Source organism: Diadema antillarum, unplaced genomic scaffold, assembly GCF_040938485.1.
Source record: "Diadema antillarum isolate AM-2024a unplaced genomic scaffold, OU_Dant_1.0 seq00000002_RagTag, whole genome shotgun sequence".
In the NCBI taxonomy this organism is placed as follows: domain Eukaryota; kingdom Metazoa; phylum Echinodermata; class Echinoidea; order Diadematoida; family Diadematidae; genus Diadema; species Diadema antillarum.
The window spans coordinates 1,718,753-1,736,586 of record NW_027271124.1 but is presented as its reverse complement, the minus strand read 5'-3'; the positions used below and the strand labels follow the sequence as shown (position 1 = coordinate 1,736,586).

At 40.6% G+C, this 17,834-nt stretch overlaps 1 protein-coding gene and 1 long non-coding RNA gene across 2 annotated transcripts in view; one reads left to right on the top strand and one right to left on the bottom strand.

Annotated features, from left to right (window-relative positions):
• The window catches only part of LOC139724885 (coiled-coil domain-containing protein 77-like), a 42,294-nt gene that overhangs the window by 13,859 nt on the left and 10,601 nt on the right, over positions 1–17,834 (bottom strand). Inside the window, exon 8 of the mRNA XM_071636008.1 lies at positions 6,378–6,597. Coding sequence (XP_071492109.1) covers positions 6,378–6,597 — 220 coding nt within the window. The remainder of the gene's footprint in view (positions 1–6,377; positions 6,598–17,834) is intronic.
• Positions 9,092–11,830, top strand: LOC139724876 (uncharacterized). Its single transcript, XR_011710492.1, has 3 exons — positions 9,092–9,852; positions 10,304–10,423; positions 10,896–11,830. It is a non-coding gene; the product is annotated as an uncharacterized lncRNA (long non-coding RNA).

Sequence of the window (17,834 nt, the reverse complement as noted above, 5' to 3'; positions counted from 1 at the left end):
ACCTTGCTTCAGTGGTCGTAAACAGCGTGTACATAGCATGTAAACCAACTGGGAACATTGATGAATGATCATCATTTATTTTCTGCCCGTGAAGGCCCCCGAACCCACCTTTTAACAAACCCAAGCCAGAAGCACGTGGAGCATTACGTATACGTTGAACTTGAAAGACCATCATGACAGAATTACTATAAATTTCGGCCCGGAGAAGGAAAATGGAATATTCACGAATGACGTTTACAAATCCATAGAAATTGAAAAGGCTAAAATGGAACGCATGGCTTTTTAGATTAAAAAAAAAATAACCCACTGAAACTACCAAAACCTAAATAACAATTTGCATTTGCTTACTCCATCGCAAGTTCTTTTTTCTTTTCTTTTTTTAACGAAAAATGGAGTTAATTTTCTCTCTGCGGCAATGCTTTGAACGCATCTAATTTTGCGTCATTGCCGATGGCCAGCTTCCTAAAGAATTGATACAAATCCTTTCAAATATACGAAACAAAGTCTAAAGATCCTGGATCCTGGCGGTGAATTTCGGTGGTATTATAAATCCTGCTCACTATCAAAATTTAATCATCTGTTCATTGCGCCATTTTACCAACCAACTGTTCCTGAAAATTTCATCCTAATCTGTTCCCAAATTTTGACTTATTTTGCGAAAAAAGAGACAGACAGGCAGACAAACTAACAAACAAACCAAAGCAGCCAAAAAAAAAAAAAAAAATACAACCTTTGGCGGAGGGGGGCATGCATTTCATATCGTTTGTTTTTGCGTAACCCGACAACAAGCGTGACAACAAGCGAGCACGTGTCAGCCTTCCTCAGCCTCCTTCGGCCTCCAACCCTCTCTTTCCGTCCTCTCTCTCCCTCTCACAATACACTGTACCGTTGTACACGCACAGGCGGCTGTAAGTGGCCGGCTGGGTGCTTGTGCATGTGTGTGTGGATCCCAAATCAGAGCGCATGTGAGTGAGCAAGTGTGTGATGTGGTGTGTATCAGCAGGGAGGTGAGACCTCCATGGTATCAGCTAGTACGTCGCTCTGTTGAGCCGCATTGTTGTGATAGGTGCGATGACTGCGTGGGTAAATTTTTGCACTTGTATAAGTATGTAAACTGCTGCTGCTTTCAACATCTAGCTTCTTTTCTAGCCAGATAATAAAGACTGAAAAAGGCGAGAAATTGGTCCGAACTTAGCTCGTCAAGCAAGTTACCCTTGTCGGCAAGTTCACGCGTGGTGTTACCCTTGTCGGCAAGTTTTACCCTTGTCGGCAATTGCTTCTTCAAACCGCACGCTTGTCGGGGCCGACAAGGGTGATATACGCTGGCGAGATCCCTGGGGGAGATATTCACAAAGTTCTGCGAAGAGTTACTGTACAACCACAAAGTATGGAACATTCATGGTATGAATTTTCTATGACCTGGAGCCAACCGCAATTTTAGCGGCATGAAACTTTCTTGAATCGCCACTAGCATTTGATGTATTGTGCAGGAACACGCTTTCACATGCATTTTTCTTTTTTCAAATCTTGGCTCCTTGCAAATTTGCAATGTTTTCAAGCACGCAAAAATATCTGGCTTTAGTACTTTTACAGTACTCACTGCTGTGGCTCCCATGATATGCATGTGCACATTAATTTAGCGCTATAGCGTACTTCACAGAAGTGCAGGTGTGGATCCATAGTTATGTGTGTAATTCCATTTGTGGATCCCATGATTATGCCCTTGTGTTTCTGCATGTATGCATTGTATATAGCCGGGACATTCACCTGTATCTTTTGCCCATATACAATGTATTATTCTTTTTCCTCCATGACTTGACACTTTTCAGATGCCCTTTCACATTTTCATATTCCCTTCTCAATTTTGTAGCAAATACATTTTTGTCTTTCTCATTATGGTTGGCAGCTCTGACCAATTTTTTTTTTTTTTTTTTTTGGGGGGGGGGGGGGATAATTCAGAACATTGCATTCTATGACTTGCACAGCACGCATACCAGTGCAAATTAATCCATTTTAAAGCTGGAAATATGCAAAGAGAAGAAATACCCTAATTCTACTGATTCTTATTTCAATGACAATGAGAAATTGGACCTATACAGCAAACATTGAAATTTCATCAATGTCAACCAAAACACAGACAGGAGTCACTGCCGCAGCATGATTAAACTGCTTTAAGGCAGGGCTAAACATTTGTGGTGGCCTGATGACCCGAGGCCACTAAAAATTGGCATAAGGCCACCAAGTCGGGCCAACAAATTTATAATTTGGTGGTCTCATCAGGCGACTACGATTCAAAATGGACTGTTCCTTTTGCTATTATTTCAGGCCACTACATATTTTTCTTGGTATACAGTTGAACCTCTCGTATCCGGACAAGTCGGGACCGGGCTCATCTGGATAAGGGATTTGGCCAGATACGGGAGACTCAATGCTTTATACATGTACATATACATACACATGTACTGATGTAGCCCATTGTAGTACCACATGTAGTAATGTGTATACTGCAACCTTTTCATTGTTACATTTGGGGATGTTTCGGGATGTTGAAATGTCTGAAGGTAAGCAATTTGGAAGGAAATTTGATGCAATGTATGTTAATCATATTGGAAGTAATATGTAATTCATGTGTGTTTGGGTAGGAGTTCTCAAGGAGTTGGGAATCCCCCTTTCTTCCCGTAATTATTTTAAAAAAATCACGGCGAGATTGCGTCCGGATAATAGAGAGATCCGGATAAAGGGAGGCCGGATAATAGAGGTTCAACTGTACCAACATTTCAGGTTTAAAGATTTTAATGGCCTAAAAGGGCTACCAGACAAAAAACAAAATACAGTTGTATGTGTATAGTGTTGAGCCCCGTTTAAGGTTTCATTTGCATTAGATATGAATAAAAATGTGAGATTAATTGAGTAGTACTGAAGGAAATGTCTGACATTTTCCTAATCATGCTTTGATCTTCCCGAAATTCTTCTGTTTGACAGCTTTAAAACGTATCCATCTAGATGAAGGCCTGAAGGCATTAGACGTATCTGTGACTCCTCAGCTTTGTGAGGATCATGCTGAGATAAATGCTGAAGAAAGCATTGTAAAACAAGGCAATCGCCGAATTGTGTCTCGCCCATTCGCGTACAAGGAATTAATATTTTTTATAACTCCCACAAGTTAATTGACCTGCTTATGACCTTTGACCTTGTGGTGACCTTCAACACCCTAAGGGACATTCACCATCCAAGTTTGGTCACAAACGGACAAAGGGATCAAAAGTAATGAGCCATAATCGAAACGCGCCATAAAAACTTAACATTGGGCCCTAAAAATTTGTTGACCCCTTTCTGTGACCTTTGACCTTGTGATGACCTTTAACTCCCCAAGGGACATCTACCGTCCAAGTTTGGTCACAAACGGACATAGGGATCAAAAGTTATGAGCCACAATCAAAACGCGCCCTAAAAACATAACATTGGGCCCTAAAAGTTTGTTGACCCCTGTCTGTGACCTTTGACCTTGTGAAGACCTTCACCTCCCCAAGAGACATCTTCCATCCAAGTTTGGTCACAAACGGACAAAGAGATCAAAAGTTATGAGCCATAAACGAAATGCGCCCTAAAAACTTAACATTGGGCCCTAAAAGTTCGTTGACCCCTGTCTGTAACCTTTGACCTTGTGGTTACCTTCAACTTCCCGAGAGACATCTACCATCACCCAAGTTTGATTGCCATTGTAGCAACATGTGCTGAGTTACGTGTGATAAGAGAGTCTTGCAAGTAAACTTTAACGTATGACCTCAAATGACCTTTGACCTTATCATATGACCTCTTACGGCACCATAACATGAAGGTACCCCCAGTGCATCCATCAACCAAGTTTAATTGCCATTGTAGCAACATGTGTCGAGTTACATGTGATAAGAGAGTCTTGCCAGTAAACTTTAATGTTTGACCTCAAATGACCTTTGACCTTATCTTGTGACCTCCAACGGCACCATAACATGAAAGTACCCCCAGTGCATCTATGACCCAAGTTAGGTTGTAATCCAAGCAACTTATGTGAAGTTATTTGTCAAAAGAGAGTCTTGCACATACTCTTTAAAGCCCAAACAAAGTTCTGGTACGCCTGCAAAAGTTATCAAATTTCGCTCCCAAATGTGGACGTATGCCTAGGAAATGTGCAGGATAACGATGTTATAACAAGATATTCGATGGGTAACGACGAAAATGCGAAATATTAACCAAAAAGGTTCAGTCTCAGTACTTACCCGAACGGGGTCAGGCTAAACTCGGACTCGGGTATAACTCGGCTTCGCTTTAACGGCGGGATGAGTTGTAATGGTTGTCCCTCTGATTGTACAGTGTTGTCCTATGGGAGCAGCCTGTATAAACTAGCGCTTCGTGTTCTGGCTACTCGCAGTAATGGTCCGAGTTGTTACAACGCGCGCATCAAAAACCTCTTTTGCGCGCATGCAAAATTAGTGTGCGCCTATCAAGCACCTCTAAAACAATCTAGGCGCTTGATAAACAACAACAAAAACTCCAAAGACCGCGCGTCTCAGCAACTGAGGACCGCGCGCTGTCATTTTTGTTTTGTTTTGTTTTGTACAGGATAATACGTTAGCACGCACTTTCATGTCCATTCAGCTAGGCCTCATTTGGTATTATGCAGTGGCCAGTAGAATGTGGCGATCACGAACTGCGTGTGAATTGTCTGAAGTAGGGTCGAATTTCTCCCGAGACCGAGTTAGTCTGGAGCCTTCTGGAATAAAAGTCGGTTTTCCTACTATTATTATTTTTCTCAAAATACTCCAAACCGACTCATCATTCCGGCAAACCGCGTCAGCCAGGTAAGTTTCTTAGTGGACTCTTTCGATATATTGCAAGCAAAAGTGAAATGGTGCTAGACGGGTTCTCAAGCACTTACCGAAACTTAGTTTTCACTTTAATATATGACCTCAAATGACCTTTGACATCATCACATGACCTCTGACAACACCATCACATGAAGATACCCCTAGTGCTTCTATCACCCAAGTGTTGCTGTCATTGCTGTAACAGATGCCAAGTTATGCATCATAGAGAGTCTTGCAGGTAAACTTTAACATTTGTGACGGACGACGGACGGACGCCATTTGGATCCCTTAGTCTCGCCTTCACCTCCAGTGGGCGAGACAATAAAAACATATTGACATGCACCTGTGCTGGAAACAATTCAAAGTTGAGCAGAAATATAATACTAGTTGCAGGTATCACAGTGGGCAACGAAACATGAAATATTTTTAATATGGATTCTGCATGTCTGAACATTAATTGTAATTTCATTGATATTGTGAGCAGATGCATGCCTACATTTTGACCCGGCTTTGCATTATCATGAATTATAAAATGGGTTCAAGAATGTAGCCAATAGGAAGCGCTGAAATGAGTCACGTGTGCTTTGGTTATTTTAGTCCCATTGCACTGCGTGTTAAATCCTATTGCCGATCGTCTGTGCACGCGGCGGCTCCTTTGAATTGCATGCATACGCTCTGTCAATCCTGTAACTAGTTCGGGCTGCCGGCTAAGCGGGCGGCCGGCCTTTCTTCCCTTGTGCATAACATGTGTGGCCTACGTATACTCTTATACGCTAACACGTACAGTAGACCAAGCGTTGTGGGACCGGACGCGTACATGGAGTCACTTTGAAGGGCAAATCCAACGATTTAGCAGGTTAATTCTCACGCCGTTTTCAGAGTATGTCGTCTAGTAGGCTTATATGAGGAGTCTATATCAAGTCTTTACGGTAAAGGGTGCATATTCTATGTAAAATAAGTAAGTTTTCATGCCGGAACTTAAGTGTCCGGAAACCCAACCCCCCATCATACTTATATGTGCGGGATTTTCGAGTGTGACGTGCGTAAATGTTTGGGACGAACATATTCGGACATCTTGACCCACAAAGGTACGTGAAAAATGCTGTTAGGTTTCGAATTTTCGACCCATTTTATAAAACAAATGATGCACAGGATTATTTAGTGGAGATGCAGCGCACTCGAGGGTATTTACAATTGTGAAACATGCATGAGGCGAACCTCCACTAACGCACTCTATCCTGTGCATCATTTGTATATCGACGTTGTCGGCATTACCTTTGATTTTGTTTTAAAAACAATTTCTCTTTTATTATTATCATTATTATTACTCCCCAAATCTTTTCTGTGCCAGGGACTTTGGACAGTGTGTACACCACTATCAGTTTTTCTGTGTTAATAGGCCCTCAACCGACACCACGGTTTACAGCAATCACTACTACATTTGTGCCCTAAAATTTCACCTTCTGTCTACAGTACACTCTCCCTCCTATAGGCCCTTCCATTCGGACCAAGAATGTGATACCACCAACTCACCTCAAGTTCCATACTCTGTGCCTGCCGCTGCTCCAGCACCTGGTCTGACACACGGATCACATCATCATGGGATGTGTTCAGCTGTTCCTTGCACCGGTCCAGTTCCTGCAGGAGCTGATCCTTCTCCGCCATCCACCCCTTCTCGTTGCCCCGGCTCTCATACTTCAGTTGGAGGTAGTCGCGAGTGCTGTCATATAGGAGATTCTGGGTCTTGTGGAGTCTGGACGAGATCAGGAAGAGGTCTACACTCATCAAAGGTGCTTTTGCGATGGTGCTTAAAGGTCATTAGAGCAACTCATACATGTACAAGTGTAAACATGGAATGTTTTGTGGTGTGGATATTTGTGGACATTTGCTCTTTCCCTCAACTACTGGCGCTACAAAAATTAGAAAATGCAAATGGTTGTGGAAGTATCTATACCTTTTTACATCTATTTTTTTTTCCTAAACACCCTTGTCCCCAAACTTATATACATTGTGATTGATCCATCATGAAAAGAAAAAGAATGGTATGAAGGTTTTAGTAGACCAGCCAAACCTCAAAAAAGGCTCTAGATAAGGATTCGACGGCATTTTTTGTTAATGCTCCGTTCTCATACTGAAAGTCTTGCAAAAATACTAAGGAATAGCGTACGGCCGGATGTCACGCGCGTTTTTGCCGAAAAATGTCATTTTTAGCCCAAAATTCAAAAGCATGTCAAAAATCACGATTTTTATTTTTTGCTTCCATTCAATTGATATTTGAAAGATCATGAGTTTCAATTGTCCCTTTTAATGAAATTGCAATTTAAATGTGTTTCTGTAGCATTTTAAAAAGTCATTTTGTACAGCCATATATGGGAGTCTCAAATAGATATATGTTGTTTTCTCGAAATAATATTTTTGGAATTACTACTGTTTCGTAAAGTTTGCATTTCCAAGCTAACTTAAATCTAATTCAATAGCAGTTTCCATTTTATGAAACTAGAGATGTTTCTTCAATTGAATATGCCTGTATTTTCTCAGGTTTTCTTGAAAAATAAGTTATTTTTGTCGCAATTCCGAACACCTACATAAAAAAAAAAATCGTTTCTGAACATTTTCGAGTAACCCCTCGCTCTGCTCGCGCGCGGGATGGCAAGTGCGTGCGTTCGTTTTAGACTTGGGAGGCAGCTAGCTGTTTTGGCCGTGAACTTGGAGACACGGTTACAGAAACTAACTGTTAAAGATAATCAAGATACCTCAAAATGTAAGTAAATTAGTATGATTATCTGCTAAACTACATAAGGAATCCAATTTGATCTTTCAGTTAGACATCTCACATGTATTTGTCCAGGATTTTCTACGTACTTTGTTAGTGTAACGTTATTAGGCCGAGATGGTCACCTTAAACATAACGACTAACGTTAATGGATGGTATTTCGAACCGGTCCCACGTCTGACGAAATCAATCACCCTTGCCAGTATAAAAGAATACCGTTGTTAGACAGAAAACCAGTTATATCTAACGTTAACGTTACATTTCAACTGCTATTTCTACTAAAAATCTATTGCAGAGGTTAGAGTAACACCGTTAAACGCTAACGTTAGATCTAACATTAACAAGTTAGGCCTACGTATATAACTGTAGTGTAGGCCTGCAACAAGGCGAATGCGAATTAAACACTGGATAGTGGAACGTTATTAAACTGTAAACTTTACGCTTTTCGTTCAGGCTCGTCGCTTGTTGCAGTCGAATCGAGGCCTAACACTATTTAACAGTGAGAGATGGTCTAAGTCTATGTAACATTAGATTTTAACGTAAGTTGTAACGTTACAGTGCAATGTAGTTCTTGATCTATATAACCCTTGCCTTGGATTCAGTGTACGTGGCAAAAGGGTCCTACTCGATTACTAACGGTCAATTGTTAGATCTAACACTAACGCTACCAGTGCCAGTTTGTTAGGGCTATATTGTCTAGCAAGGGGTCCACTACTGGCACTAGACCTATCAAAGTATAGATGGTCTATGTCTACTATTTACTACGGTCTTAAAGTAGAGTCTAACATTAGACAGTATGGTACTACACTAGTAATAATAGCCCGACCAGACGCTGTGTATAGGTCTAGTTACAGTAAGTTAGTTATATTAGTACAAACGTTTCAACTGCTAGAAATCTAGGCCTTATCTAGGCCTAAACGCTACTGGTAGACAACTCTATCGTTGTGTGTAAGCCCTAGGTCTATTAAACAATGCAATGGTTAGATTTGTGTACAACTTATTCTTTTCCACATGATGCATCTCCAAACGTTTGAAGCGTTGATAGTGTTGATCAAGGTCGGCGTAGGCTCTACCTTCTTCCTCTCTCCTTCCTTCTTCTCTTCTGGTCTAACACAGGTTAGAGTCGAGAAGTTAGGTTCTAACAGTGTTAGACCTAGACCAAAGTCAATCTTTAATACCTAACGTTAAGGGCTCTAGGTCGAAACTCTAACGTTGAGATCTTGAGCATTGACTGTTAGATGTATCTATCTAACGCCACGGTTAGGCCTAGATCTACACTTACACTTGTTTTGCATATCATCTGAAAGCCTGAGAGGACAATTCTTCTTAAGTTCTTCTCTGTCTAGATGTAGATGGTAGATCTATGGATCTATAGTATAGTCACTGTGTTAGAGCTCTTCTCTTACATCAATCAATCCTAACAACTAGACACTAGCCCGTAGCTGACCAGTGCAGTAGACTTGGCCTAGTCTAGACCCTTGACCTAGAGAAGAGGCTACCTAACGGTAGTAGGCCTAGAGGAAGTTCTACAGACTCTGTTAGTCTCTAGACTGTAGATCTGTGTGTAGAACTAAATCAGGACCTAGATCTACATCTAAATGCAGTTTTACTGGCTTGATTTTCATCAGTTTGAGAGATTAAAGTTGGTTCTGAAAGACATCATTCAGATGCACATCCAGAGAGTAGCACTATAGAGGCTGAGACCTTGTGGGTCTGCTAATGCAAGATTTTGTTTTTGATAATTACTAGTATTCTAAAGGTTTCTAGCTGTTTTCTAAAATCTTGGTCTTGGAAAACCTACTTTTATCTTAAAGTGTACCAGTTAGACTGAGGGTAATCTCTAGCTTTTACAAAGTTGTGTAGACTATTGTCTATTACTGAGTAGGCCTAGGCCATAGACCAATTTCATCTAGTAAAAATTTTACATTTTGATTTACTTATAAAGGTAACATTTACTGTCAATTATCTAGGGGAATAAGGAAAATTATGTCAATGCAAATATGTCTTTTCAAAACCAACTTATTTTCAGTATCATTCTTGCTTCTTGCAGTTTAAATTTCATTGTTAATTTATAATCCTCTACTTAGTAATTAATAATCAATGAACTATTGATGATTGATATTTTCAGCTAGTTGTTCTACCAGGTGGACTGACAGAGTCTTGCTGGCCTTCCTGCTATGCCACAGAGAGAGAGAGAGAGAGAGACCCGAGAGACACATCCTGACTTGCCCATATGTAAATAAAAATCCTTTATTCTTTCTACTTTACAAGAAAGTGCAGAGTGTACGAAACTAGAAATGTTGATAAAAGGATTTTTGACAACTATGTTTTCTTACCAACAACTACATTACCTTACTCTGCTCGCAAAAAATTAATTGTTAAAAAGGAAAAGCACTTTTATCTATAGTACATCATAAAACTAGTTACAAGGTGAATATGAAAATTGAAAATATGAATTTATTATTGTGAAGAGTCCCCTGAAAGAGTAGTATTGTATTTACTGAAGAAGAGATAATGTAAAAATGTAACATAATCATATGAAACCAACACAGATTGGTATGAAATACTGTATATTTCTCATGTGCACTTGACGGAGGCACAAATTTAGAGTGCGAACAGATTGAAATACATCTTTAGTTTCAAGTTAACTTATTTTGGAATTTGTTGCACTGTTGTTTTCATCAAGGTGTGAGCAACACACGGACACGTCGACTTGCAGATGACATCAACCAGAGTGAGAGGAAGAGACGTCAATATCCTGTCTGGATCTAATCTGTGAATCCTTTGTCCGTACTAGCTCTCACAAGTAAGTATTAATGATTAGAAATACCGGTATTAGAAATTTGTCAAAATCCAAGTTGATTACACTGTACCTCAATTTACAAATTGATTTGCATATTTTATAATATATATAAAGATAAATTTTATCTTAATGCACAGACAAATTAAAACACTATGTTATCAAATATTTGTTAGAGGAATTACAGAAGTTTTCTACTGTGTAGATCACTTTTATAAAAAATGCGTGGAGTATCAAAGATGATGAAAATAATAAGAAATAATAAATGACAGATATACATGGTTTGCGGAAGTGACACAAAGACCAACCCCTTCATTTATAGAATCTTATCTAATATCATCTGTATGCTGAATGTGCTTACTTTTGTTTCTTTCGTTCCCTGTCACACTTCAAGGAAAATAATTTTCGTAAGGTCTGATTTATTCTCTTTGAACTTCCTCTACCTCCCTGTCTCCCTGTCTCCCCCCTTCCCTGCCAGGCTATCCGGTCAGCAACCAACGTCTGAATGCAGGGCATCATTGGAACCTCACTTCCTACACACAAGGAATGCCTCCATTTCCTGTTCTCAAGTGTATTCACAACATATATGACTTTGTTACATATTCATTGGGAATTATTTCTTACAGTAGATGAGGTGTAAATTTGATTTCATATGTGATTCCTCCTAATTCTTTAGTGCTGGAGTAAAACAATGACGGATATTTAAATGTCCACAAAACTACTGGGTTAATGTGATCTACAGTAGAATTGGATTCATTTTCAATTTTGCAGGCAGCATTATTAAGATCACAGTGCCTAACAGCATAGATCATGGAGATTAATCCTATATATTCTCTGAAGCCAAAGCGTCAACGTTTAAATCCTGTCGGATTACAATGCTTTTTTTGCAGCAAAAGGGAAGGTGAACTTCGTCTTTCTTCAAGAGACGGAAGAAAAAGAACATGGGACGTTGGTCAGCGAAGAAGAAAACTGCACGACACTAAATATGCTGAAGTAGTGAAAAAACTAGATAACATCAGTCAAGAAGAATGTTGTGAATCTGAACTGAGATGGCACAAAGATTGCTATGCTAGTTTCAGCTCTGAAAGAATACTACATAGATTGGAGGGACGAATAGATGTCGAGGCTTCTAGCTCAACACCTACGACACGAAGTTGTGAAAAGAGGATAGACAGGTCGAAATGTATGTTTTGCCAAGAAGAGAGAAATGCAAAATTGCATCACGTACAGACTGCAGTAAAGAGTGAAGATATCATTAGGAAGGCCCAAAATGATCCTGTCATGCAGCTGAGGCTCTCTGGGGTAACTGATTTGATAGCAGCAAGAGCTAAATACCATCTTGGGTGCTTGGTAACCTTTGAACGAAGATCCACAAAAGATGAGAGCAAGCAGAATATCCAGGAGCATTTGATTGATGAGCATCTGAAAAAACTGCAGGGAACTTTGCATAGGCCTTGCTAAAGGGAATGTTTATCTGATGTCTGATGTATGGGAAAACTTCAGGAGTTCATGCATAGATATGGGTATTGCTATTCCATTGAGGTATCAGAGCAGGAAATCGACTTTCTATGAAGCAATACAGTTGGTAATTGGAAAACAGGCCAGTTACGTGAGGACTCTTTCTACAGGTTCTCTGCTCATGTACCCAGGGGAACAGTCCAACTATGTCATCTCAAAATCTCTGACAAAGTCGTGTCAAAGTTTGTTTTCGACTGATTCTGAGTCCAGCCAAGACTCTGATACTCCAATAATGAGATTGACTACAGGAAATGCATGTCAAGAGCTAGTTCACGTTGCCATGAGAGTGAGACAGGATCTTCTTGACAGCCCTGGTCTTTCATGTACCTGGCAAGATCTTGATCAAGAACACGTGGATCAAGTCATTCCAAACAGCCTATACACGCTGCTGAGGTTGCTTTTCGGGGGAATGGATATGGTACATGAGGAGAGAGAAGAAGATGACAGCATCAAGCAAACTGTATGCAGTATCGCACAGGACATTGTGTATGCAGTATCAAACAGACGAAAGCTTACTCCAAAGCACGTGGGTTTGGGTCTTGCCCTCCACCAGGTTACCAGATCGGAGGCACTTCTTGAGCTCTTCCATGCTGCAAATCACACGATTGGCATAGACACTGTGAGAAGAATCGATACAACAATAGCAAATGCGATACTAGACAGGTATGCAAAGAATGGTTATGTCTATATCCCAACTAATATTGTCACTGGTAGAATGGTTCATTGCTCATGTGATAATATTGATGTTCTGGAAGACACTCTCGATGGAAAGAACACGTTCCATTGCACACAGATGATGGTTTGGCAGAGAGGTCCAGCTCCAAAGCAAGAAAGAGGGGAAGTAGAGAGAATGCCCTTCCTCAGGCCGAGAGCTATCAATCCTGATGCCCCGCAGGAGTTTCAGAAGCTCGATAAAGCAGTTCTTCCACATGGCAAGAGGCCAACTCCTTCATTTCATGGTGAGAGAAACATTGAGGTAGAATTCCGCAGTAGCATTAGCGATGAAAGGAGTAAGGCTCGAAGTAAAGATATGGCATGGATTGTATCACGTGTACAAGGGGAAGAACAAAATCAATCCGTTCCGTCATGGAGAACATTCAATGAAATGACAAGTGTAGTTGATCCTCCTATGACAACGGCAGGAATGCTTCCTATCCTGCAAGCGCCAGCTGATGACAACGACACACTCACAACAGTCATCAATAGATTTATTGCCATATCAACGCATCTTGGACAGGAGCATACTATCATCACAGCTGATCAACCATTGTACAGTAGAGGAAAGGAACTGACATGGGCCAACCCTAAGTTTGGAAAAGTAATTTTCCTCCTTGGCGGACTCCACATTACTTTCAACTTCCTGAAGGCTATTGGCCAGCATATGGAAAGTGCTAGGCTTGATGATCTGTGGACAGAAGCAGGAGTCTATGCAACGAACACCACAGATTCCATGCTTGATGGAAAGGCCTATTACCGTGCTGTTCGAGGACACCAACTAACATATGAGGCACTATGGCGCATCAAGTGGCCACTCTTCCAGAAGTGGCTTTCTGTGAACAGCGCAGAACGTGGATTGCATCTTTCGGGACTTGCCAAAGACGTTACGCGGAGTTTCAAGGAACAGAGAAGAAAGGGTAAAGATGCATGTGGATCAGTGTCACTGCTATCAGACTTCATAACTCAGAACAAGATACATGGTCTCGTCAGAGAATTTGACAGGAGCTTTTCTGACAACCCAAACTTTGTGCTGTGGTCCACATACATGGAAATGGTTGAAGTACTGCTAGATTTCATCAGGAGTGAGAGGGATGGTAACTGGAATCTGCATCTAGAAACCTTCGAAGCAATGCTTCCCTGGCTAACAGTCTATGATCATACCAACTATGCAAGATGGGGTCCTGTTTATCTGTCGGACATGAGACTTCTCAGCAAAACTGCTCCTTCCATCCATGCCGAGTTTGCAGCAGGCAACTTTGTGGTGAAACGGTCTAAGAGGTGCTTCAATCAAGTCTCTGCAGACCATGCAACAGAGTGGATTAATCGCATATGCAAGATGCATAGTGGCATCATTGGCATTACGAGGAATGACCAGGCAAGGAACAAGTTTTGTGTCACATGGGCAGAGCGGTCCAGGATAACGCAAGATATGCGTTCTTTGTACAACCTAGCAGATGAGGAGGATGTCCCCGTCACCCGTGTTGATGGCCTTTCTTTGAGAAGAGAGCATGACATTGAAGATGTTGGCAAGCTGACAACACAGTTGGTAATGTTGGATGTGTTTGGTGCAAGAAATGCAGAAGTTGAAGGAGAATGCTGCAGAGGTGACTCGCCATCCTCTGTCAGGGAACAATGCTTAGTGTCACTTGCTACAAGGGATGTTGCAACTCCTGACGTAATGAGAGATCTGATGACAGCAGAGAAGCGTGGAAAACAACAGGTGATATCGTTTGTGAAGGAGCGATTGATTGAAGGCACAATTGGCTTTCATGCCACCATGAAGAAAAATCGTTCACATACCTTCGCCGATCTCTACAAGACTAAGATAACAACTACTCTTCAAACTCAAAAGACTATCAAAGCTGATCGAAAACTTATGCAGCGGTTGTTGAATGCTGTCACTGGAGGGCGATCTTTGGAAATGGCCAGTGTTCTCGAGCATGAACTGTCACCCATTCCTTTGTCGTTGGCCAACAGTGGTGGTGAACTTAATTCAACTCCCAAGGCAGAGCTTATCAGTGCCTTAATGGGTGAAGTTCATACACCATCAAATGTTCCGGATACCAACCTGAAGACATGTCTACTAATAGATGGTCATGCTCTCATCCAAAGCTTGGGGAAGCCACGTGGATGTCGAACATTTGGTGAATATGCCGATGTTTTCACAAACGTAGTGACACAGAACTTTGGGAAAGTTACAACTAGGGTAGATGTAGTGTTCGATCGTTACATTGGTGGATCGTCAATCAAAGCGGCTACCAGGGAAAGGCGAGTGGGCAAGAAGAAGCCAATACGAAAACTCATCGATGGACCCCACACCTTACTTCCTCAGACATGGAATCAGTTCATTGCACTAGATGAAAACAAGGCGGATCTTGCAGCATTCCTGAGTACATCGATGATGGAAAGGTGTAAAACTTTACCAGAACAGTATGAGCTGGTAACAGGAGGTGGCTTCTCGAATGGAACAGAGGCACGGTCTTCCAGAAGGAACAGGATACCACTTCAGGCGAACCATGAAGAGGCTGACACCCGTTTGATACTCCATTCATTAGAAGCTGTCAGGAGAGGCTTTGAAAGGATCGTTGTTCAGTGTCGCGATACTGATGTGATGGTGCTTCTGATTCACTTTGTCTTGAATGAAGCCTTGGAAGTTTGGATGATCTCTGGAAATAGGCAGCAGAAGTGTTATCCACTTCATGAATTGTCAGAGACAATGTCTCAAAGTGCAAAAGAGTGTCTCATTGGGTTTCATGCTTTGACTGGCTGCGATACTACTTCTAGTTTTCGTGGTTATGGCAAGAAGTCATGCTGGAAAGTTTTCCTGGAAAATCCTCTTCTGGTGAAAGGGATTGGTCGTGACGGAGAACTTGAGCCAATTGAACAGTTTGTTTGTCAGTTGTATGGAACAAGTATCCAGGCCAATGTAAACTCAGCTAGGCTTCATCTCTTCGGTAAAGCAAAGAAAGGTCTCGAAATGCTACCGCCAACAAAAGATGCACTGCAACTACATGTTGAAAGAGCAAACTACCAGGCAAAAGTGTGGCTGCAGGCAGACAGAGAAGAAATTGTGATGCCTTTCCCAGCATCCACCCCAGCTTGGAAATTGAAGTCAGGTCGCCTAGTTCCCATCTTCACATCCATACCACCAATTCCAGTTTCTTGCTTGGAACTAGTGTCATGCAGTTGTAAATCCAAGTGCAGCACAGCCAGATGCAGTTGTTTCAAGAATGACTTCAAGTGCACATTTGCCTGTGCATGTGAAGCAATAAATTGTTGTAACCCAGCATACTGAACATACATCTATATTGACTTTATCAATATAATCAGTGCAGTTGGGTTATTTGTCATTTTACAAACTGATTTGATGCATGTACAGAGATTTGTGCATGGTGAAGATTGGCAGAAACGAGTACAATTTTCAGCAATATGGAAGAAGTATCAATAGGTTTCTGAATACTTTTTCATCATTTAAGAACTTTGATTGGGTATTTTTTCCCCCTAAGTTTGATAATTGACATATGTCAGGTGTGCAGGGACCTAGCAATTCTATTTGTAGATTTTGGCAACTTTGAATTCAGAAAAGTATTCAAGGGACGCGCTACTCATGGATTTTCCAAGGGTAGTAGTTTATTTCATCACTATCAATTGAACATTCAGTGCAGAAATTTTAATAGCTCTACGAAACTCGTGACTAATATCAACCAAATTGAAAGTAGACTATTGAATATGTGCAATTGTGGCCGCTATTTCAATAGTGGTGTACTATTTTGAGCACTATATATCAAAACTCCAATGCATTTTGATAGTAATGAGAGTTATCAAATAGATGGATGGGATATATATTGGACAACTTCAATGAACAAAATGGAGAAGTTAAACTATTGCCTGTAGACAAGAATCTGCTTCTCTAAAACTTATGTAACTTTTGAGATGGTAGACAGTAAGCATAATGTGATTTGTAAATGTTAGAAACCCATATCTAAGGATTATTTTCATATTGTTGAAGACTGCTTGTCTGCTCCTGGTTATTCGGAGCCCTCATGAATGTTTACTGGTGTACTTGAAAGTGAGATCATTTATCTACCTTTTCAATCTGATGTCACACTTTTAATATTGTACTGTCACACATTCCTTTGCAAATATTTTGAATTGAATTTGCCCTGAGAGAATGCAGTACATTGTATTTCCCAATAATAGGTATTGCAACCATACCAGAGGCAGATGTACAGCGCATCTTAAGATGATGACATTATGATACACGTAGTATGATTTATTCATGTATCCACTATGTCGTTGTTGTGTTATGCATAATGACGGAAACGTAGATCAGACTACTAATAAGTAATATTGTCAATTCAGCAAGTCTTTTTTTTATGTGTGTGTGTGTAATGAAAAAAAGGGGGTCTTGAAGTGACCGCCAACAAAAGTTGCAGTACGATGTCATGTTGAAAGACCACACTGCCAGGCAAAAGTATGACTGCAGGCAGAAACAGTAGAATCGTGATGCCCTTGCCATCATCGACCTCAGCTAGGCAATTTACGTCTGTTCACCTGGCTTCAATCTGGTCATTCATACCATTCGAATCAACATTTTCATCTTGGAATTGCGTCAAGTAGATGCAGATCCAAATGCAGCACAGCCAGATGTAGTTGTTTCAAGAAGAACTTTAAGTGCCCATCTGCCTTTGCATATGATCCAGTTAATTCTTTTACCGAACATACTGTATGGCTGTACATTAACTCCATCGACGTGGTTGATATACAATCAGCCCAGTCTGTTTTGTTGTCAAACTGATATGATGCAAGTAACATAGATTTGCATAACGTTGATATCGCCTGCTGCTATAGTGGTAAAGGTACGCTGATGAAAATCCATTCTCGGAAAAAAAAAATTAATATCGTCTCCCGTTCATTTTTTTATTGTGTATAGATTGACTTAGTGAACATTGTATGAGATTATGGTGATTGAGAGTTATGTCGTCAGGTGCCTGGGGAATTTTGAGAGTTCATGATCACTGAATTTTGTTGTTGTTGAAGATGTGACAATATAGAAAGAAAAGAAATTCGTATGTAATCAGAGAATTATACATATACATATATATGTATATTTATACATATATACACATATATATACATATATGTATATATGTACACATGTATATTTGTATATTTGTATATA